Source organism: Semicossyphus pulcher, unplaced genomic scaffold (assembly GCF_022749685.1).
Source record: "Semicossyphus pulcher isolate SPU_LCO1_2020_fin unplaced genomic scaffold, fSemPul1.0.p SCAF_7, whole genome shotgun sequence".
In the NCBI taxonomy this organism is placed as follows: Eukaryota; Metazoa; Chordata; class Actinopteri; order Labriformes; family Labridae; genus Semicossyphus; species Semicossyphus pulcher.
In genome coordinates this window covers 15,301,177-15,325,580 of record NW_027211748.1, presented here as the reverse complement: position 1 = coordinate 15,325,580, position 24,404 = coordinate 15,301,177, and the positions used below count along the sequence as shown (strand labels likewise).

Sequence of the window (24,404 nt, the reverse complement as noted above, 5' to 3'; positions counted from 1 at the left end):
ATGAAACACCCTTAAGTTATTGTGTTTGAAAAGTGGTGGATGTGTTAAAAGGCCCTGGAAAGCATTTCCTCTATAAGGTTCCTTACTGTGAGTGTTGGGTTCAAACTGAAGCTGAAACAGTTATTTCACAAGAGAGATCTGGGATTTCCTTTTCATACTCTTTTTAAGTGGGCGGGGCTTAGTTAAAAAAGGATGATGTCACATTTTTTCATGCACCAATCAAAGCTTACAAACTATTAAATCAAAATCTCATGATGTGTGGGGTGGTTTGTTTACGTCACGAGTGCTGAAACAAACCACACCCACACAGGTCCAATAAGGCAGTTCAACTGAGTTTGTCTGTTGTAAACCTGTAATAAGTAATGACTAAAGATGAATATATTTTTAAAAAAAGGAACTTAAAAACACTGAAAATGTGTTTTTACTGTCCTAAGATGATTTGTGCAGCTGTACCCCTGGAACGTGACATGAGTGTTCAGTGTACTTGCAAGCACAACAATGCACATCCCTTACCACACTCAGTTTGAAGGTGAAACCAGGTGAAAATAAGCTTTAAACTTTGCACCTGCAAAACTCTGCTTTCAGTCTGGTGTTAAGTTAAAAATGCTAAATATGAGTACTTAAGATTAGAAAAGAAAGTTTTGTTTGTTCACACAGACCATTAAGTGAATGTCAATGGAATAAGCAAGTGTTGTAGATTGATGTGAAAGATGTGTTGGTTTAAAATGAAGCTACTTGGCACTTATACGAGGGCTATATTAGTGTACCTCATAAATATGTACAAGGATAAGAAGGAAAAGGAGAGAGAACCTGAGTTCTGAGTTCAGTCAGAGGTCACGCTGAACAAAATCATAGAGGCACGCTCCCACACTCACAGTCTGCTGCTAGCTAGCTCAGCGCTAACTGCCATACAGTGCCAAGATGAAAAATTAATAAGGATAGTTTCACGCTACATTCAAGGGAAGTAAAAACTTGTCAGAGTCTCGTTTTGATTGAACAAGCAAAGCAATTTATTTACAAACATACACAGGTCTTAAGTGTCGCCCATGAGTCTTTCCTCACAGAGTATTTAGTGTGCATCTACGCAAAAATCTTTGGGCTTGCAAACAGAAAAAAAGCTCAGTATTTTTTTCACCGTCATTTAGCATAATCTATTCTGTTCTTATTACAATTTGGTTCAACTCAAACACCATTATCAATACTTGGTGCAGCATTTAATACCATTTTTTTTCAAGTGGGCCACATTGTGCCCAAATTTATAGTCCAATTTCAAGCTTATACAAAATGAAAATCAAGTTGAGACTACATGCCGAACAAATGGAATAATACTTTTTTTTTTATTGTTCACATTCTGTTGATTTTTCGCTCTAAATCTTAAATTTCAAATCAACAAATGCTGATTCAAGTTATATGCAAGTATGATCCATCACTGATCCCTGTTGTGATCTCGTTAAGGATTTCCTCCTCCTCAGAGAGGTCAGAGGTCAGCTACAGAGAAGTGTCCCCGGGGCCTGTAGACAGTCTTGCTCAAGGACACTTAAGCAGGATACTTAGTGGCACAGGGTCTTATCCCATGTTCTCCAGGTGGCCGATTCTGCTGCTGATCCTGATCACTGTTTTATGGCATGTTTGCACTCATAAACACCTCTTCAAAACTGCCTTCCTGACCCAGTTTAGCACTGTAAATGTGCTAGCAATACACTCTAACATAGAGCACAGGAAATTCGACACTGATAAAAGTGGGTCTGGTCTCCTTACGTCCATAGCAAGCGTTTGACTGGTAGAAAATGAATGGAATACTTCAATGAAAATAGGAAGTCCCATTATGTCTGCAAGTACCTGTGTACAAATGATCATCACTATTCATGCAGATAGTCGTGGCTACAAAACTGTGAATTAACCATAAGAGAGAAAACAATTCAAAAGGTCCATTGAAATGATTTCCATGTGGTGCTTATGAACACAGCTTATTTTTCAGGGTTAGTTCCAAAGCTCAGTAAAAGTCTGAAAAAAATGTCCCCCTTCCCCCTCCGTCTCACAAGATTCAAAAAGTGCACTTTTAAGACGATGACTCGTAGGAAATATGATTCACTCTGAGGGATAGGAGTCCAGCCAAAACCAGCCACTTAAAAGGCTTTTGTTTGGATTTGACGCCCGCCAGGAGGCCACCAATCATACCAGAGTTTACAAGAAGGGAATTAATGAAAAGCTATGATAAAAATCTTACAATCATTGGTTCCTTTAGCTGAAAAAAAGTCCATCGTCAGATTCAAAGCTCTCTTAATCAACAAGAGAAGTCTAAAATATACAAAGTAAAGATGAAGACACGTGGAAACATGCAAACCAGAACTTGTTTGCAGACGATCGAACCCTTTCTGTTAGAAGTCCATGTAGTGACGATGAATGTAGAAGTCAAAAAATGGAAAAATAAGTTCTGGAAATGTGGGTCCCTTTGGCTGATTTCAGGTCTCTGAGAGGAAAGGGAGTGTTGTTGGTGGTGATAAGCGGCTGCAGTAGAGTAACAGCCTGCAGTACCTTTGAGCTGTCAGAGGGGGAGGAAGCGAGAGGTGGGAGGATGGATACTGTGGAGAGAGGAGGATCAGGAAGAGGACCTGGTGGTCGTCCTCCTGATGGGTTACTAATGCTAGGAGGCCTGCAGCAGGCGTCTGTAGTGCGGCATGATCTCGTGCTCCGGCAGGTGCAGGTTGAACTCTAACGCCACCAGGACAGGGAACTCGAAGGCGATCAGCTCTCTGCGGTTCACTCTGAACTTCTCCTCCAGTTTCTGACAGACGAAAAAAAAAAATAGGATTCAGATTGAACAATAGATGCTCAATTACTTGTAACCAACCACGCTTTTTTTAAACCAGCATTTCATGTGGGCTGGCCATGCTCTGCCTCACAGAACATTTGGACACGATAGATGCCTGTTTGGAAGGCTGCTTGATGAAATCACCATACTTCACAAGCCAACAACAAAACAAACTAAATGTATTGTTTTTGCCAGTTCTGCAGGGATGTTAATAAATCACTTAGTTTAAGGGGGGAATTACCTATTTTAAAAGCTTTCAATTAAAAGGGACACTCCACTATCTACACATAGAAAACATACTTTTTATAAAATGTACCAATCAGCCTGTGAATGAAGCAATATCACATGATGAGTGATGTCATTGCGGCCTCGTGCCTACGACCGAATCACAGCTGTGCTGATATTCATGACAACATCACAACCTCGAGTGTGATATTGCTTTTATACAACAGTTCCAGAAGCGGCAAATAGTAGTAAAAAGTAACAATCAACAATAGATTATTTTTTGCTCCACCATCTCAACTAGTTCCACATCCTAACTGAAACTGGACTGTTGTTGCCAAGCAACCCAAACATTCTCCTGCACTCTGTGTCTTTAGGTTACCTTAGATCAGCTGTTTTTATCATGTACATTTATTTTTGTTTTGATTTATCATCAACCAGTGAAATAAGAGTCCGCTGTGTGATTCAGAATAACCAGCTTGATTAATGTAGACATACACGGCCTGCTGTAATGATCATTCACAGTATTCAGATCACCTGGCTGAGGCGGAGTGATACACAAAGTGAAAAGTTCCAGTGATGTTGTACTCTACATCAGCACTGATGGAATGCCTCTTGTCCTCTCAGATTACTTGGATCGAACTGTTGTATAAGTAAGGGATAATGTATGAGCAGGTTGTTATCATGGAATGGAACCCTGACAGGAAGAGCACCCTTGACTAACCCTAACCCGCATCCCTAGCAACTGTCAGCTCTTCATAACAACGGTCTGTTATCAAGAAATACCAGACCTTTGAATGGCGTGATTAGAACCAAGTATTTAACACGGCCGTGTAATAAAAAGATACCTCTCTTACTCCAGAGGACGAGAGAGACACTATTTAGTTGCATTATGGAAATTATAGGAGCCTGAGTTTTCAGAACTTGACCCCAATAAGAACATCATCATCATTTACACCTTTTGGATCTATTTCTGAAGAGTAACTTAACACCCTCTTGAAAGATTTTTTTCTCGCCTCCCGTAGTTCTCAAGTTGCTGGGGACTACTTCGAGGTGAGACAGGTTTGAAACTTCAAACAGAAAGACTAATGAAACAGAGCTTTGAAGTTACTCTTTAAATCTGTCTCTTACAAGACACCAGGTTTCTGACAGTGCTGCACAAAGTAGCGAGATCCACCTTTTTTTAATAGTGTTGATGATGGTAGAACATATCAGAGAGGTCAAATCAACTGGCAACATCAGCTCCTGTTTTTAGATAAATACTAGATCTGACTCTAAGGAACAGCTTTACTGATAATGAAAGGTTGTGAGAGCACAGTGTGACTACTACTACTTCCTTTCATCAGGTATACCTGGTAACCTCTACATGTGGTACATCTTTTTAGATCTAAATAAATGTCAGCAGTCTTATTATGCTCATATTTGAGTGGGGACACATTTGAAGGACTACTTTATCTAACTACATCCTGGTTGATCAGAATAATTCACACACTTTACTGTTGACAGTTTTCACGTTTGAGCTGGCTACTTTCATTTGAGTGGACTGGCCTTATAAGTATAAACAACGAGAGGGCAAAGGTCATCATTAAAGTATGATATTGGCACATTAGTTGTGATTTTCTAAACTTACATCTATGAGGAGCTTGACCTCGTGTTTCTTGAGATCACCACCAATCTTGGCGGCCAGAAGGACACAGGCTCCCGCGCAGAGTTTACGGTTCTGCTTGTTTAGTTTGCCTTGAAGAACGAGTTTCTCAAAGTAGACGAAAGCCATGGCCACTGTCGGTTCTTCATAACTGCACTCATCCTGGGCCAACTTTCTTATCTCCCTTTTCAAGCTGCAGGGAGGTAAAAAAGGAGAGAATGAGGAAGGAAGAGAAAGGGGGAAGCAAAGAGAAAGTGAGTCATTGTCTTTGTTAAAAAAACCTGCTTTAAACGACTGTTCTGTACATCTCTGTGTGTTTACCTCCTGATCTTGCTGAGCGTGAGCCGTATGTGGGGGAATTTCTCCTTGAAGGTTTCGTTCATGTCCTTCTTGAGGTCAGAGGGCTTGACGTATTCAATGACCGTCGTCTGAAAAGAAAAACCAGAGGCGGTGTCACAATGACCACGCTTTCAACACTGAGTGAGGTGACTGGATCCTCGCACACTAGTGTCAGATTCCACCACCTCCGTCTCACAATGGGGCTTCACAGAGAGCTGCTGTTACACTTAAATCTGCTGGTATTCTATATTTCTCTGATTGTCAACAAACCCCATGACAAGAGCGGAGATTGATCCTACTAACACACATCCTTCTGTGTGTATCCACAAACATAAGAGCGCCATTGTTGTCCAAATATCAGTGAGTCACACTGTTGCACTGGGTGACATGTTCCTTCGTTACGATAAACACGGGCACTGTGGTTTATTTTGAATCAGTCCCACACACCGACCTGCTGTTGGAAATACTCACTTGCACACCAAATGTGTAGCAATCTGCCACTGAAAATAGTCCCCAGCAATGTCATCATCTACTCCTGTTTGTTTGCTAAAAACTACAGTTACCAGCTGTGTCAACACTTTTTGCTGGTGGGAGTTTGGATGAACACAATGTTGATTTTGTCATTTCCCCAGATTATTGTTGTCACTGCCTTCTCCTGTAAAACTAGAGGACACAAAACAAACTAGATTGCTAACCAAGCTTTCCATGCCTCCATCAGGCCTCCATTAAACAGTTAAGTCTTGTTATAACATGCTTTCAGTACCAGGAGGGTAAAGTATAAAGAGTGGCTAATGCGTTTCTAGCACTCTGTTGAATCCACAACTTGTTTAACATTTTCTAGAGGCAGAAAAATCAGCTAGATATGCATACTAATTGTGATTCAGTGTAGCATGGAACAAGCAGTCATTGAAAGAATGTTTCTAACTCGATTAATCACTGCAGTCCTTTTCCAGCAGAGTTGGCAAACATTTACTGGTTCCATTTCACAAATGTGAGAATTTGCTGCTTTTCTAAGTCACAGATGAAAATGAATAAAACATCTCAGGGATTTAGACTGTTATTCAGAGCCATCTGAAGTTTCCACCATGGCCACTAGAAAGTTGTGACTGTAATTAATTCTGTTTTTTTATTACAGTAAAATACATTGTTAGGGGTGCTGGTTTAGCCCAGTGGGTAGAGCAGGTGCCCCATATACTGAGGCTACAGTATGTGCAAAAATGAGACCAAGGTTTGAAAAGAAACTGAATTGTCCTATTATAAAGAGTCCACTGAGTAAAAGGCATTAAAGGAGAAATTCTCCCCTAGAAAAAGCCACTGTCAGTGTCAGTCAAAGCTGGTGTTCTCTATAATCGATAGAAGCAATAATATTTGAAATTGCTGTGGAGAAAGTTGTACAAACGGCTCGCGGTTTCACCCATTCTACATTCCTACAACACCCAGTATGCATTGCGGCCCTCCCTCTGAAAGGAACAGTCCAGCGAGAGACGCTGGAGTAAAACACTACCGTTTCGCTGCAGGCAATGGCTCAGAGCGGTACAGAATCTGAAATATGACGCGAATATAACATAGGATCGTCTAAAAAATCTTCAGGTCTGCAGTCTACATTTCAAACCTGACGATTTTGAACAAGACATGACATCAGAGGCGGGCGTCCTAGATTGAAGAAGTGTAGTTTAGCAAGCTCCCTGGCCTCCGCCAGGTGACGCGTTTTACGTTGTCTGGCGGAGGTTTCCCAGGGCCCAAGCGGATAGCGTCCTCGAAAGGCACAGAGTGAAATTGCATTTTTTTATCTGCCATAATGGCATTAGCTCCTCATAATAGCATGACAGGACTGAGGGTGAAAATCGCCAAACTGGCCCTTTAAGTATGGGTCTACAAAGCCATACACAGACTTGCACTAAAAATATAAGACTGACTCTCTTCTTGTATGGTGTTGTAAGCACCACAAGGCGTGTGACAAATTGCACCCACTCTGAACACCATGCTACTGATTATAAACCATGAAGTAGAACAAATGCTTATTTATGGTCGTAGCCCTGAAACATGAACATGAAGCAGCACTGCACTTACTATACTCTACTATGATGTTGTCTCAACAATAACTTATGCCACCACATAAACCATGTCATGTTTTTCTTTGTGTTTCACACATCTACAAGCGACTTTTTACCACATAAATTCTCTAAAGCCAGCTTTTCCTGGCATATTATTTATACAGGTCATACAAGTTTCTTTGAATGCATGCCAAGTGTAATGAGCTAATATTATCCCCAGCTTGAACCTGAAAGTTCACTAAGAGAGTCATGTCCTCAAAGCAGCCCATGTTCAACCAGTGAAATGCTGAGAATGTACTGGTTCCATTCCTGTAGTAAACACAATAGCTATTGTTGTGAGACGCTGGGTTTTGTAATTGGAGGAAGAGTAAAAAAAAACACATAGCCTGGCCTTTACTGAAAATTTCAACTATGTCAGTCCCTGTTTTGTATTCTGCCAGTCTGTGTAACAAAAACAGCCCGGGAAAGAATGAGGTGGGAGTCTAGTCAGGTTTGTTTTTCTTTTTCCGTCCGACCACGACAAAACATCCGTTCTTTTTCCGGAAAAGTGTGAGAGAGATTAGTGCAGAGACATAAACGCTACTGTTGCTCTGTTTAATAACTTGTGTTCATGACACTGGGATGTGTATTCACTCAGGTCCCAGAAAAAGGGAGAGATTCTCAGCCAGTGACCTTGCTGATTAAAAAAAACTCCTCCTGGCTCTTTTTCAAAAAACAGCTGATAAAATTCAGAAACAAAGAAAACTGTCGAGTCGGGACAAATTTTCTGGCTTGTTATTGTTCTTTGTTGTGGTGGGAAAACTGAGCACAATAAAATCTCCTCCGTGATAAAAATAACCATTGAAAAAAAGTGACATACCAAAGGACATTTCAACAAAACATGTCAAAACAGAGGAGGATCCGTTTCTGCTGATGTATTCTGCTCTGTAGAGAACGAGGCTGTAGTTGCTGTTGTTATTGTTGTTGTTGCTGGTGGTGGAGATGTTGTGTTAGAAGCAGCTGGAGTACTTTCTCACCATGTAGGAGGGGAAGATGAGGACTCTCTTGTGTTTTCCACAGGGCCACTGCGGGTCATCCAGCAGATTTGGGTCGTACTCCCTGAAGTCTCCCAAATCATTCCCTGCTCAAGCACAACAACAGAGACTGAGCAACATATTAAGTGTATTATTTACAGTGAATATATACTAAATTAAAAACAATTAAGGGTGAAGAATGCACACCATTCGACTAACCTGTGTCTAAGCTGCTCTGGTTGCTGTTGGCTCGGCCCAAACTGAGGCTTCTATGGCTGGCGTTGCGAGACTGAGAGAAGGACGAGGTGGAGTCGATGGTGTTTCTTCGACCACCCAGCACATTAGTGGGATACAGGAACTGGGTGTAGGACACAGTCTAAGGACACAGGTGTATGTAGTTATGATGTCTGTTTCAGAAAAGCCTTAAAAATGTTCCTCTTTAATATAACTTGTTCCACCGGGGAGATAAATAAATCCTTTCAACAGCAGCATTTTGTCAAAACAACTGTAGCTCAGTTTTATTAACTGTTCAAGTGTATCATACCTATAAGCTGACAAGTAACCACAACGGGAGCCTGGATCTGACTTGCTCAAATGGAATGTAATTATAATAATGTGATAAAAACACCTGGTTTCCAGCTGTGACATGTCAAACTGCTGCTTCGAAAGAGTCCAATTCCTGGATCAAATATGTTAAAAATGTGTTGAATTGTGTAAATGAGCTGCTGAATACTACAACTCACAGGGTTTCTGAGTGTAGTTCAAAAATGTATCTAAAATCCAGTGCTATGTTGAAGATACACAATTTAGTATTTAAAGGCAAATCATTTGGCTGACTAGCTTGTTTAGTAACATTCTAGCCTCTGTAGCAGCTAGCAAACAACAAGCTAGAAGACTAGCTTAAATTCTCTTAAAGACTCAAGCATCAATAAGCCGTAACTGAGGAAATATCATTAGTGTGTACACGCTTGAGACAAAAATGACCCAGAAACACACACTTTTTCGGCATTGTTTAGCATGTAATTTGCGGAAAGACACGTTCAGGTTTAGCCTAGCTACTACCGCTAGTTACCACTTTTGGCTAGTTTTCAACCTAATGATGTAAAAGTTTTTGTCTAGCACATCACAAGTCACAGTAGTAACTAAAAAGGATTCCTTTAAGCTAGTTTGGAAGAAAAACATTTAATATATTAAACATTTTTTCAAACAGTTAAAATCAGCACCAGTGTCTTGGCCATATTTGGCTTTTTCAGTGTACCTAATTCATTTACAAGTCACAGTGATTCTAGCTTGCTTTAGTGCCATTTCAAGAGTTTTAAGCATATTTTGATATTCAGGATAATAATAATTTTCATATCTCATTATGTAACAAGAGTGCAAGAGTAATTTGCACCTTCTTTCAAAGAGCTTCCTTAACACTGAATGCAAATAAAATCAAGACTTGTGTAAACATACTACTAATTATACTTTGATACTGCTGCAGCATTATATATATATATATATATATATATATATATATATATGAACACCATTACAGTATTATTTGTTTTATTTAGTTAGCTGTGAGATGATTACATTCCTCCTCCAGTTAGCATACTTCTGCTGGCTTCTCACCTTTCCATCAGCTCCCAGCTCCACCCCCTCCAGCCCGATCACCATCTCCTTGGCACTGACGCCTCCAGATGGGTGCCGCTGCCGCCCTCCTTCCAGCTTTACATCCCTGATGAGCACAAGACCTTTTAGAGCTCTCGCCGCACAAAACATCCTACAGCTTCTTTTAACTCCAATCCCTTTCCTAAACCATCTCTCTGAGGCTTCTTTTAGCTCACCTCCACATTTCTACCTCACAGACAGGCCCTGTATCGATCTGCACTCATCAGCTGGCCTAGTTTCTTTAATTGCCTTGTCTTTGGGTGCATCTCTGGGCAATCAGAAATAAAGAGCACCCCTGGGAGAAAGAATGGAGGAGAGCATAGTTTCCTTCTAGTGGGCTATTCTCTTCAGATTCAGCTGCTGCCTCACCAATGCCTGAAATGTCATACTACTGTGGGACATTTTGAAGAGGTCAAATGCTGAAGTAGAGAACAGACAACTGGAGAATAAAGTGTGTCAGTGGAGAGCCCTCGAATATATATTCACATATATCTAACATTTAATGCCTGCTGCTGGCTATGTAATGTCGACTGGGGCGATCACATCCAAATTTAAGAACCGTGTGCACATCAGGTCATATTTAATTGGTATTTTAATGTTTTGATATGAGGGAAAAACCACCATCAAAGCAGAAAACCTAATAGGAAAACATAGTAATTAAAGTAAACATCGGTTACAGCTTTGATTTCACTTTGTTTAAGCATCTTAGGTCACTGCCAGTGGAGGCCTATGGGTATGTGTGCTGACAAAAAAGATCACATGCTGGCAGTCCACGTTATTTACACTCTGACAAACTGAATAACTGTAACAAAAATGGTAATGACAAGCTGAAAACTCAAATTATTTCAAGCAATTTAGGATTTGTGGATGCTGGAAAATCATTAATGCACAAATAAAAAGGCAAAATTTCCACTCAGATTTAATTAAATAGCAATTAAATGTATCCTGGACTTGATTTCATATCAAACACAAAGATTGTGTAATATCAAATTCAGCCATGTTTTAACTCCATATTTAGAATACTGAAATTTCAGAATAACAGCAGCAGACATTAAATAGTGACACGGTCTTGTTTTTCTACTCCTCCCTTACCTTCCCTTGCTCTGTCTTGCTTTCCGTTTTAAACGGAGCCCCGATAAATTGTAGTAATGACACAGTGGGCCCTCACATGACTCTCCCAGTGTTTTGATGACATGTGGGGCCAATCTCTTATAATGAAAACAGTGTAATCTGGCAGACAGGCACGTCAGGACACAATGTTGACAGATGCATCATGGACATGGAGATCCCCAGGCAGCAGACGTCTTACAGAACAGTGGAGATCAAATAAAATAAAAAAAAAGAGGGGAAACATAAGACACTGAAAGCTTTCTAGGGAGAGAGCTTTTCTATGAAGCCATCCAGAAAATAGATTGTTTTGCTTCAGTCTGCTGAGAGTAAAAGGGAAATGAAAGGAAATCAAAAGAAAAGCAGACACTGCTTAGTAACATGCATGAATAGGAATCACTGGCTTGAAACATCTGTATGTTAGTAGTGTTATAACTTGTGCAAAATGCAAATCATGCTCTGCCAATTCACACAACTAAGAATAAATATGACCATTACTAAAAGAATCTGAACCCCGCTGGCTTCTTTACTACCAAATATTTTACAGCTCACATAAACTGCTCAGGGTTGGGTTGACTGGCTTGTGATAATATTCCCCAGCAGTCTGGCCTGAGCTTCGCCCATTAAACTAAACTCACTAAATTATACTTTATTAATCCCTGTGAGGAAACTTGTCCTCCGCATTTGACCCGTCTAACTTTTTACAATGGAAGCCAACTTCAACTACGCTCGAATGCCAGGAGCATTACCTAACATGCATGTCTTTCAAGGTCAGAGAAACGAAGTATACTGAAGAAGGAAACCCATGCCAACGGAGGCAGAGCATGCAAAGTCCACACAGAGAAGCCAAAGTCGATGCTAGCGGGGTTTGAATCCAAAACCATCTACTGGTAACAAGACGGTGACGCCTGATAAACAGATGTCTGAGTAAACTTTTTGAATCATAGTACGCATGGTTTAATGTTTTTACATTTTGGAAAACGCTTTCTTGCCATCTACAGCCAGATAAAAATCTTAACACCACTCTCATTTTATCAGAATACGAACCTAGTACCGCCAGTTACCTGTTAGCTTAGCAAGTAGCAGGGTGAACAGCTAGCCTGGCTCTGTCCAAACTAATGTCTGAAAAATCCACTTACCAGCACCTCTGAAGGTCATTAATCAACATGTTATATCTTGTCTTTGTTTTCCACATCCTTTTTTGTCCAAAATATCAGGTAAAATAATCAGGTAGTGGTTTTATTATATTTTATGTGCATGGCTTTTTATTTCTAGCTAGGAGCAGTAGCTTCCGTGTGGTCACCATAAGGAAAGTCACTGCGTCCCTCCAAGAAATAGTACCTCACTAACCCTGTCTTTCCCGTAAAACCAACAGTTGTATTTTTTGGGATTTCGGCTTAAGAGTTAAAGTTTTGTTTGGTTTTTTTGGTTTTTTTTAACCAGACTAGCTGTTTACCGCTACTTCCAGGCTCTAAGCCAAACTAGCCACCTCCTGGCTGTAGTTTCATATTAAACAGACAGATACAAGAGAGGTATCAGTCTTTTTATTTAACTCTTGGCAAGAAAGCAAATAAGTGATTTTTGCGGGGATATTATGTTATATATATATTTTAAGACATATATATAATGTTACAATGTCTGATGTCCAGACTAAACGTAGGTGAAGTTTCAAATCTGTAAGTAAAAGTAAAAGATGTGCTAGAGTAATCCCCAGTCTTCTCAGCTCAGTCTGCAGGCTGCTGTGAATGCCAGGTTTCACACAGTTTTTTCTACACGTTGCCATTTGTGATGTCACAAAGTGCAGCCTCAGCAGGCTTCGGAGAACTGGCCAATCAGAAGAAAGTGGGCTGGTAGGGGCATGGTTTCTTAAAGGGACAGAGCTGACTGAGTTGTTTCAGGCAGTGGCTGTTTGAGGGCCTGCACAGAGCACTTTTATGTCCTAGTTCTTTTAACTGTGATATATGCTAAGCTACTCCACAGGTATCAGAGAGGGAAATATGAAGTTTGAAATTAGCAGAATACCCCCCCTTTAAACCATTTCTTTAAATTGTACCATTTGCTGTAGTAACTGTAGTCCAATTTTAGGGATCATACATGGGTGCTGGGCAAAATTTGGCAATTTTTGTTCATCGGGCAGAAGTTATAGTTCGTATAAGACTGGGAGAGGAAATAAGAGGAAAGGGAGAGGAAAAAATACATGCAATCAGCTGTTAAGGCCCAGTCATACAATAAAATGCTGTTTTGTAGTTACAGCACTTGACTGAATGAGCCCAAGTCTGACTGTAAACTGTCAATTGGCAGCAATGAGCAGTCAAGGATGTATATTGGATAGCCCTGGGGGTTTATTAACCCTTGACCTTGCACTGATTGGCTGGCTTAGGAAATTCCACAAACGGATTGAGCCTATTATGCTCGTCACTAAGCCTGTGTGAAGCTTTTCTTTCTCTGCATTGTATTCTCTGATGTTTGTCTATCCCCTTTCAGTTTCACTTCCTCCAAAACACACCGTTTCATGTGACCGGGGGGCGTCAGAGCCAAGGCCGTACCAGAGCTATCGCCATGCAAGGCAGGTGGGTTCCAATAGCACAGAGCTGTGTGTCCTTCTACAAAGGGAAAAAGTGTCTACCAATAAACTAGAGCTGTTTTCTGTTTGAGAACCAAGAGATGTAAACTATGAGGCAAAGAATAGACACACATGGTTAATAACAAACTGTCATGACTGTATGCAGTGCAGGTAACAATCTCCAGTCTGCTAGCATCGTGGATAATTCGACCGAAGACAACATGAAAATAATTTAAGGGCTAAAGACTAGGCTAAATCTAAGAACAGAAGGAACCCGAGAAAAGATTAAACTTAAATGCTAAACAGCAAAGCCAGCGACAGATGCGACAGACAAAAATGGGTTGACTTGAACAAAAAGGATGAATGCCCAAAAGCCACCGGAGCAATTATAGGAAAAACAATACAAGCAACAAGCATGGACTAAATGGTATAAAAAATTAACATTTGAAGTCCATCTCAGCCCACTGTATATTAAATTAATTTACCATAACAGTAAAATGCATCCACCAAAACCAACCCTTAGCGATGTATGCACCAGTCAGAGGACAGTACATCCACAGAAAAAGACGGATGAGAAAAAAAAACAAAGGGAAAGAGGGAGAACAGGCTGGAGGAAGTTACAAAGTTCGGCATGCTGTGGGATACATACCCTGCTTGGCTACAATCTCGATAGGGCAGGACAGAAAATACACTATAGAAGGATCTTCTGCCACTGATAAGGACTATCCTATAAAAACAAAAACGGTAAACAAGCTAATCAATATCTATGTGATAAGATCCACAGGTTAAAGTTGGAGAGAGTGTGCAGTGAAAATAAGAATGAAGAGAATGAGCTGAAACTCAGTGTGTGTTGAGTGTTGTGTTGTGTTGAAGCAGCATGTAGTCAGTGGTTTGGGGGCAACAACGATGCATTTTTGGAACAAGATGTTTTACTTAAGTTAACATACACTATATTTAAAGTTATAATCTCGAAGATTTTCATTTAGATAAATGTCAATGTTAAGTCACTATCTATAACCGAATGAGGTAACACAATGGTGATTGAGCCTATGGCCCACTGATTTGCAGTATACGGACTGGGTGTTGATGTCAGCTTTCGCGGAAAAAATCACAAGCGGCGTCCAGTTAGTGACACGTTTTCCATCACCCAGCAGTGGTTGGTCTGCCAGAGAGGGTAGGCGGAGCTTACGCAATGTAAACTGGCTGTTTTTCCGCTCTCTGCAAGTGTTGCGAGTAAACAGTAATCTACTATGGCTGAACAAACAAAGAAAAGATCGATGACTACAGATACAACAAATTCGACGCTCAGATGAAGACAAACAGTCTAAAAAGGAAAGCGACCGTCAGTGAGTAATGTCAAGAGTTACAACCGGAGCCAACACTGTTTAGATATCTGGGAAGTGTGCTCCCGCAATTACCGATTATCGCCATAGGTGCCGCCAAAGAGAACAAAACTGAGATCTTCGAGATTACAACTTTAAGCTAAATTGCTTTCAACCTGTGTGTGCATGCATACAGTATCCAATCAGAGAACAGATATCTACAGCACAGTGTTTCACTAAAACAACCTCAAAATGACTTCTTTTAACAGCTTCAGCACTTATGGTGAGTCTTACTACTATGTCAAAATATACACCAGGACTTAATGACTCAAGAGTTATTTGTCTTTATAAGAGGACAAACTACTTTATCTATCAGGTGACTTCATTTCACAAGTGGAACTCATCAAGATGATATGTATAAGAGATACTGTACTAATATACACACACAATTTGCTCCTTTATATTTACCAAAAGCTAAATAAATAGAAGTTAAAATAAACAAATACTTCTACCTTTTAAAATGACAATTAAACTAAAAAATGTTTCCGCAGAAACTAACACAAAACTACGCATCATAAAAAAAACTTCTGGCTAACTGAATTAAATTTAATGCAAAGAATATAACGTCATAATACTAAAAAATCAAGGTCAGTTTTACTCAGAAACACGTGCTAGGTGTCCTGGCCTGACTTCAACAACCATATTTCCTTTGGTTACCTTCTGAATACCAAGTAAGACATAAACATTTACGCCACTGTGCCTATTATTTTCCATATTTAGGGATCTGTGTGCTGCATACATGCTCATGTAAACTGTGACACAATAATATGTGATTTAACTTCTGGTGCAGGTTCCCCTAATTCCAACAATGATCAAATAAAGATTAAAACAAAATTCATTCACATTAAACTGTGGATTCTCAATCAATGACATTTCATTTAGCAGTGAGAATGACATGCTGTGAACGGGCCGCTCCTGCTTGCCTACGATGTTCCCTGTAACGTGAGAAACATCCAAACTGCTGTGCATTGACTGGGGCAGCCTGCCATTACACACTCAGGACTTGTATTGACTAAGAGCAGGCGCTGTTTGCCTTCGTACCTTCCATTGCGCATATCATGTTGCCTCATGTTCTTTATGAAGTGGATCTTCTTGAAGCTCTTTGGTCGGGGTGAACCTGATAGAGTTCGGCATCTGAAACGTAGAACAAACAGCAAACATCAGTACCTCAAAACAACAAAGAAACTGTCTCAGTGGGATACATTACACTATGTGGAATGTCACAGCTTTTAGAAACAGAATACTGCAGCATATGATGCGGTTGTGAACAGCATTTCTACCTTCGTAGGGGAGCATTTTCCTCAATGTCCTCTAATGTTTCAAGTGAAGAGCGCTGAGAGATGAGTCTCCGTCTGAGGAGAAGAAGTTTGAAGTTATAAAGAGACATCATCGCAACAAACACAGGACCAACTGCCTGTCTGCAAAACAGCTTTTAATGAGAGGTAACTCTGGCAAAATGATAACAATAAACCTTTTTGTTGCCCAAAACATGGCGCTGCAAAGCAATTTGATTTAAAGGCACAATGCTAAACGCTAATGCTCCAAAATGGAATAGGTGGACACATCCTGATCTGTTGGGCGCTGGTTTGGCTTAGCGGTTAAATAACCTTATACAGAAGCTACAGTCCTCAATGCGGCGGGTTCAACTCCTACCCTTGGCCTTTTGCCACGTGTCATCCCCCCACTCTCTCTTCCCCTGTTTCTGGCTCTATCCACTGTCCTCTCTTCAAATAAAGGCATTAAACGCCAAATAATAACCTTTTTTCCTCACAAAAGGTATCAGCGTTCAATCAGCATAAGGAATTTCAACCATGTGATACTCATGCTTCAGTATGATAACAAAACAACACCTTTTTTGTACCCTTAGTTTGTGAATAAAAGCATCTTTAACCCATTTTTGAAATGTAAAACTCTATATGTTCAAAAAGTTATTTTACTCAAAGAAAATATATTCCAAAATTAGGAAGGTCTCTTGATTTAGAAAAGAATCTGAGCCAGAGAATAGGACCATCAATTCATCGACGACTTTGACTCTACAGACACATTTATGTCAGATCTCAAAAAGTCTAACAGCTCAATCCCCAGCCCTTGAATAATGATTACTGCGGCCACTGAAGGCTGTGGAACAAAAGGTCAAACAATGGTTTAAATTATCACTTGCCTCTGTACGTTTGTTCTGCAGTTAATTTACAAAAACAAGTCTTATCCGGTCGAGTTACGATCTTCCATCAACACCACTGTTGGCCCGTGTGGTCAATCATCACTCCTCGACCTTGTGTAAATCACAGAGACTTTTCCAGAATCCGAGCTGCTAAGAGGATAACGATCTGGCTCGGCGAGCTCTTTGTGTAACACATTCTGTCACAGATGGCCTTTATTTCACACTTTAGCTGCACGACTCAACAAGCTAAGTCTGCTGGACCACTTTTATATGATCGCCTGCCAGTTTAGGAAACAAACCCACATGTGTTAGCTAAGTGTGCCTTAGCTGTTCCAAAATTAGGTTGTAATTGCATGTTTAGCACCACAATAACAACATAATCCATCTTATTAGTCAGCTTTATAAAGTAGCTGGATTTAGAGTAGTGGAAATGAACACAATGGAGGTCAAACAGCAAAAAAAAAGTAGACAAATTCTCTTGAATGGTCGATCTGTCGTCAAGTATGTAATAAATCTGCAGCAGCCATACTTCTTGGCAATAAGGGTCTGTTCACACCGTATATCATCTTGGACTAATTATTTTCCCAATTTTAAAATGTGTTTCAAAGTCATAGACGCTGCAGCATCACGACAAGCTGCTGACAGTTGACCTGACGCAGTCCCTCCTCACTGAGTGTTTGAACCAAAGGGGGAGGCAGAGGAGCGCCTGGTTGATAAACGACAGAGCATGAGGACAGATTAACAAAAGATGACTCTGTCCTTGAGGATCTCCCGGGACTTAAACTAACAAACGCTGAGTGAACACTGTATAACAGCGGAGACGGGGTGAGATAAGTGTTTACACGAGCAGCCAGACGGTTGAAGAAGTCGAGGGCCATTACGCTGGCCGGCCTCCTGCACTGTATATTATGAGCCTAATGATCATGAAGTGGAGGGAAGAACGTAAAACTCCTATAAAAAGACACGAAGAGTCATTTTTAAGTCACAATTATTTAAACAAAAAGCAGCTGATGTCATCAGTGGCTCTGCTAGTGGGAGCAGAAAGGATCATAATGAAGGGATGCGACCTCTGCCTGAAGGTCAGACGAGTGGGATCATGTGATTTATGGTCTCACATCATCCTTCTGCTGCTGTGACAACCCTGAAAGATGGATTGGCGGGATAAAGATCGGAGACTACAGGCCGTCTGAAAGGATGACTTGTAGTTCTCTTCTGTCTGATGGCGTACCACTTCATTCGTTCAGCTACATTATGTTAGGTTAAGCTTTTAAAACAATTTAGGAGATACGAAAATAAAGTCCAAAGTGTGATGCTTCAAATGATGAATTAAGAGTTGAAATGGGACACGGTCTTGAAAAAGTAAAAATATCCTCCTCTTAGTCTTTGATCCAAACTCGACTAAAATGAAGAGTTTTTATCTTAAGGCCTCACTTAAAGCAGCACTAATTAATATTTCTGCTTGAACAATGGATTAACCGCTAAAGAAGCTGCACTTAGTAACGAAGCCACACAGAATTATCCAGCACTTCTCCTTTGGTGTAAGCAGCACTTTAGATTCTTCCAGCTTTTTTTTCTCTTTGCTTTTACAGCCCACAACTTTATGGCCTCCCTGCATGCAGATTACAGCTGTTTTAAAGGCCAGAACAGACCCACTGTGGGCTATCAACCTCACCCTAAGCAGCAGAAACAAAGTTAGCATCTAGTTAGCAAACTCAAAAAGAGAATTTAGCACCTATAGAGCTGTATACTTTTATAAAATGAGGTTGTGGAGAACAAAATGGAGCCAAGAGAAGTGTGAAAGTTTGTGGCCAAAGACTGCACTCCCAAATGGACCTGTAGTGTTTTTCTCTCTCCTGGACGTGTAAACATGTTGGCTAACTGTTTGCTAACACTTTAGCCAGCCTATAGTAAGCGTGTGTTTTGTGTACAGCTTGTTGAGCTAGCCCCCAGCTGCCGAAAGAGTAACTTCTAATGCAGGTTTTTATGAATAGATTTTGCATTCTTCACGTCTTTCTTAATATATGACTCTTATGCTAATACTTGGGGGGGCTTTTATGCCTTTACAGAGATAGTGAGTAGCGTCGGCAACAGGGGAAGAGAGAGCGGGGGAGACACGTGGCAAAGGGCCGAGGGCGGGAGCCGAACCCGGGGCCGCCCCACCAGGGACGGCAGCCCCCGTTCATGGGTCGTGTGACTCAACCGCTGGGCCAAACCAGCGCCCCCAGAAGAGTTACTTTTTGCTGTAATAACTCCAATTGTCCCTCCTAACATAAAGCAATCTATTATTAGCGTGAATAGAAAAGGAATTAAGTCTATATTTCTTGTTTTGCCTAAAAATGCATGGTAAACTTAACCAAAGCAAATTTGAGCCAAAAATATATTATATTATGAAACTTTAATTCTGCAGAGATTGTCACACAGTGTTCCCCCAATCTGCGTCAAATGATAAATCATCTTTTATTGTAGCAAATTGTTTTCTTCCTGTATCAAATGAATTGTTACTGTTTATCAAAAATCCTTCACCAGTTGGCCAAAGGGCATGTTTCCAATTCATGAGCACATAAAAGAGCAGTGAGGACTTTGATCCTGGCTCTGTGGATGAACAGCAGCGGCAGGACGTGTTTTTAATGCAAAAGATGTTTTCCAGGCCGGTTCAGATCCTGGAAACAATAACACAAGCCAGGCCACTCATTCACCTCGGACACAACTTGAACAACTGGCGTAAGAACAGTCAGTTTTTACCCAGTTTGACATTAACGAGAAGCTTCAAAGAAGCCTCCGTATAAATCAGCTGAAAGGAGCAACAACAAGCACCCCTTAGTATCTCCGAAACAATTCCTGCTATTGTTGCCTCGAGTGATTTTGTTTAAATATGCGTCATAAAAAGCAACCCATGTTGCATTAAACCATCTCTCCTGCAAACACAAAACCATCCTCTTGCAATAAAAAATTTTGAGAATAAGCTATTGATAATCCTTCCCAGAGGTGCAATGCAATGGAGCTATAAAACTCAAGTGGACTGTTTAGATGTGGAGATTAAACCGTTTCACACGTACGCCCTGTTGGCAGCGTGCCACAGGACAAAGTCTTCCATTTTGCCTGAGTGTCGCTGACTGGAAATAAATGTAATGTCCCGGCCTTATGCACACAAATACAGGCCCGAAAAACAGAAATGTGATTATTCAGATTTTTTTAAAAAAAAACAGTCTAGCAGCATCTTGAAACATGCCGGGAGTACAAATGGGATGTTTCCGCAGATTTGAAAACTAAATGTGCAAAAGGGAAGTCACAGAAATAGAAATAAAATAGTCCTTTGTGTGCAACTGCAATACTACACACACTGTAAGTGGCAGTGTTAGCTCTTCAGGGTGCGAAACAGAACAAATCACAATGTGGAACTTTAACTCCAGGGTCCAACTTGTAATTGCATGAAGTGAAAACATACGCTTGTATTTTTCTTGAAGCGGGATTTTCAAGTCTTATGGGCTTTTCGGAGGGCTTGTTGACAGCTCCGACATTGAACGACTCTGTAGGGGAAAATGAGCCCTTCTTATATAATCCTGTGATTATGCCAACCATGACCTCAGCGAACAACAATCAACCTCCTAACCAGAAGTATGTGACCCAATCGCACAAAACTCCACAGGACCATTATGATGGCTTGTGCTGCTTGTTTTCCAGCCGCAGCCTCTGCTGCCTCGAGCTAAAAAAAAACATGAATAAAGAACATGATTTTGCACTCACTAAAGGTGACGCAAATGTTACTAAAAGAGGATGTGAGGAGATTTAACCTTCCAATATTTTAGGGGGAAACAGCATGAAATGAAAATAGCTCTGCACCTTAGGCAGACAAGGCCTGGTGGTAATAGGTTTGCTATATTTAAAGCGCAGCTCTTGGCATGCTGATTCATGATGGATGAAGTCTGAGGAGAGGAAGGAGAGCTGAATAAGAAATCATCCATCACTTTCATACATTAGATTTAGATGAGGAGATGGTCTAAAGCAGTTTTGGCTTCAGAGAGTCTCTTTTGGCGGCACATCAGAGGCTCTGCGACTTCCTGAATGGGAGCAGGACTGAGGGCCAAAAGTCTGAGGGGAGAGTGTGTCTCTGATGCCCCTGGGAGAGGAAGTGGAGGACAGAAAATACAGAGCCCAGAGCCAGGCTGCTTCTCAGAAAGCCTGGGCATCCTGCCTCTCCCAGCCAGGGACCTCTGGACACGTTTCCACCAGCTGCCCTCAGAAAACAAACCCGGCACTGTGCGGAGCGCTCGTCTGTCTGCGCGCCGGTGGAATATGGCCACGCTCCATCAACAGGTTGCTTACATCGCTGCATTAGAATTCATTTTGCATGGACGTCCTCCAAGCACATTCCCAAAGCAGGGTACAGTCAGGGTTTAACAACTTTATGCTGCATAAACTGACTAAGCAGCAGAATGGCTGAGTAGGAATGAGATGGCAGACATGAAACACTGTGGCAGGGATGGGTATTGAACCTCAAGCGCTTATACCTTTCCCAAACTGAGTTGGCAATGGAGCCTTTAAATGTCAAGTCCCTACCCTTCATTACTACCTATGATACCTGTTTGAGCGCAAATTAAAACAGTTTAAGAGCAAAGTTCCTTCTTGACCTTGAGGACACCAGTCTGCAGAGCCTTCTTACCTAGAGGTCCATTTAGTATTTGTTCTGGAGCTTTCAAGCACATCACTTAATCTTCCTCTGCTAACAGGTTAGCACGGCTGTCATGTAGGTTGTTTCACTTTTTAAGCACTTCTTCTAGTTCATGGATGCTTAAAAGTTGAAGCTCCAGAAGCAAATACTGGACCTTGCGGAGACACTGCTCTGGAAACTGCTGATTCCAAGGTCAATAACAAACTTACAAGCTAACAGAAGGCTATTTAAGTCAGAGTAAAGATTGATATTTACACATCTATAATTTTATTACAACTGGAAAAACACCATCTGTTGGGGGAGATCAAGTGATATGATCGATGACTCCAGAACGGCTACTAAATTGACATCATGCTGAGATTGTTTCTTTCGCTGGCTCTACTTGTCGAGCTCCAGTAAACTATAAGTTCTCTCTCTGAAAGCACACAGGGAATGTTTAATCATATTTATCGTGTATTGAGGGTTACATAACTTTAAAGCTCTTCTTTTACTTTCAAAAAAGTACAAATTAAGACTTTCGGAAGCTGTTAGTTTGGCAGTGAGCTCAGGAAGGGGAGGCTAAATGCTCACTGAGTGTTTCACTATGAAGAAGAGCTTCCTGAGGAGTCTGGCAGAGGCACCAGAGGGAGGAGAGGATTCTGGAACGAGAGGAGCTCTGAATGGAGAGCAGAGCGGGGAGGATCTGACAGCAGGTTCTGACAGCGAGAGGACCATGAGACGACTGTTACTGACAGCTTTCCTGCTGCGAGGTCAGACCCTCTGAACTGCCTACAACGTGGAGACGCAGTGGAAAAAAATAAAAGGCATCCACACGGAGCAGAGAGCCACTGTTGTATATGTGTATGAACAGGCGTGTAGAGTTACAGGATGTTTACATAGCAGGAGGCAGCAGGTGTGTGGCAGGTTTTGGAATGACATTCACTAAAAATAATTTGAGGTCTAGTAAATTTGACAAAGAGCGTGAGAGAATGTGTGCAAAGAAAAAACTAATGAGGTGTGCTGCTGGGTTCTCTCTCTGGGGGAACTAGGTTACAGCTCCACAGCTGCTGGCTCTGTGATCAGACTGATCTATCTGTCCCTGTGAGTCATGAGGCTACAAGCACCTGCACAGTCAAATATACAAACAGCTGAACTTTATCCTCCCGCTGTGTATTGTTGCGTCCGGGTGGAATTTGTTGCTAAGAACCGAAAGTACTTTTTCAAACAGCTGACTGTAAAAACCTGCAAAAACACTGTTAGTAGAGTTCATTCATTCAGGTCCCTGGTGTATGAGGTTGTGAGGAAACAGAAACATGAAAGCTTAACCCCATTACAGTTGCTCCTTTTTTTTGACACCTTAATAAAGTCATAACTGATTTGCCAAACTATCTACACAAAATGCAGAAGAGGGTCTGTCAGTGGACTTAGTGGAAGCTAATAATGGATTTGCAACAAGGCTTTTGAAAACAAATGAAAACTTGACAGTTGCTTGCAGGACTGATTTTACCAACATGCACAGGGACTGGCTGTTTCTGCATGCTTACAGTAGTAGACTTGTTAGTTGTCGTGGTTGAGCTTCTGTTTGCTTGCTATGATAACATCACTGTACAGTTTAACGACCTGACTGTGCACATCTTGCAAACAAGCGTGTACATCCAACACCCTCGTTACCCCAATCACTCTGTACTTCATGTTCCCAAACACCAGACAGTTCATCAAAATCATTGTTCACACCGTTACCTTGACCTCTGCAGCTCTATGGCAGAGTTGGCTATCTGTCCGCCCTCCAGGCTGTAGTTCTGGGAGGTTTGCCTGGAGTAGGGGGCAGGTAGGATTCCCTGAGTGTACGTCTGCAGCCTCCCTCTCGTCGAGGCTGGGACCGCGGAGAAAGGCGAGCTGAACGTCGAGGGCAGGAAAGCGTCTCCCTCCGCGTCTGTACCCGCCGGGGCAGCTGCGGGACCCGTTCCAAAACTGGCCCGACTGCTGGCGAGGAGAGCCTGGTTTGCAAAGGCGAGCGCCTGGGCGGCCGTGGTCGCAGCCGCCGCGGCCGCAGCAGCAGCAGCGGCTCCGGCAGCGCCAGCAGCCCCGTACGCAGTGCGCTCCGGAGAAACCAGGCTCTGTCTAGTCCTAGCCTCGAGCGAGTTCTCCTCCTCGGTTTGATTGTCTGCATCGTCTTGCACGGGTCGTCCATCCAGAGAAATGTTGCTGAGAAAAGACAACGCCGCCTGCCTCCTCCTCGGGTCTATGCGTTTCCGCGTATGCTCGATACTGGAGTGCTTGATCTGTAGCGTGGCTGTGGATGTGTTGCTGCTCGTGGCAGCCGCCATGGTCCACTTCCAGTGATCCGAGTCCCCGCAGCAGCGATCTTACCTTTGTGACATGAATACTGTGTGAATCGTGCTTGTGTTGGTGAATGGTAGTGGCCTGTCTTTTAAGTACATGCGTTTAACTGGGTGAAAACAGGGAGGTCACGTGTGTGCAGTATTGTGGCAGCACAGGGAAAATTTGGACCAATGGGCTGTGAGGAATACATGTGTGTTTTTTTCACCTTTTCCTGCCTGCTGAAGCCTACACTCAATTCTCTGACAGGGTCTGCCAAAATCACACAAAGTAGCCTCTAATCTCTGAAACAGTATAATCTTTACAACATCAGCCTGTGATGTTTTTATCCTTTTCCATTCATTTTCATAACTCACGCCTACAAGGAATGTTTAACTGTAAGAGCAGCTTTTCTGCATTACAAATTTCACATAAGCATGTCGAAAGAGCCGCTTGCTGCTTCCTCAATCCACACAAGGCGCAGTT

At 41.7% G+C, this 24,404-nt stretch overlaps 1 protein-coding gene across 1 annotated transcript; it reads right to left on the bottom strand.

Annotated features, from left to right (window-relative positions):
- Positions 1–1,000: 1,000 nt before the first annotated feature.
- Positions 1,001–24,015, bottom strand: cables1 (Cdk5 and Abl enzyme substrate 1). Its single transcript, XM_069684693.1, has 10 exons — positions 23,340–24,015; positions 16,071–16,142; positions 15,832–15,924; positions 14,058–14,135; positions 9,700–9,805; positions 8,305–8,461; positions 8,089–8,192; positions 5,001–5,107; positions 4,665–4,872; positions 1,001–2,785 (listed from the first exon to the last, which is right to left on the bottom strand). The coding sequence occupies exons 1-10, from the start codon at positions 23,924–23,926 to the stop codon at positions 2,645–2,647; spliced, it is 1,653 nt and encodes a 550-aa protein (XP_069540794.1). The 5' UTR covers positions 23,927–24,015; the 3' UTR covers positions 1,001–2,644.
- Positions 24,016–24,404: the final 389 nt, after the last annotated feature.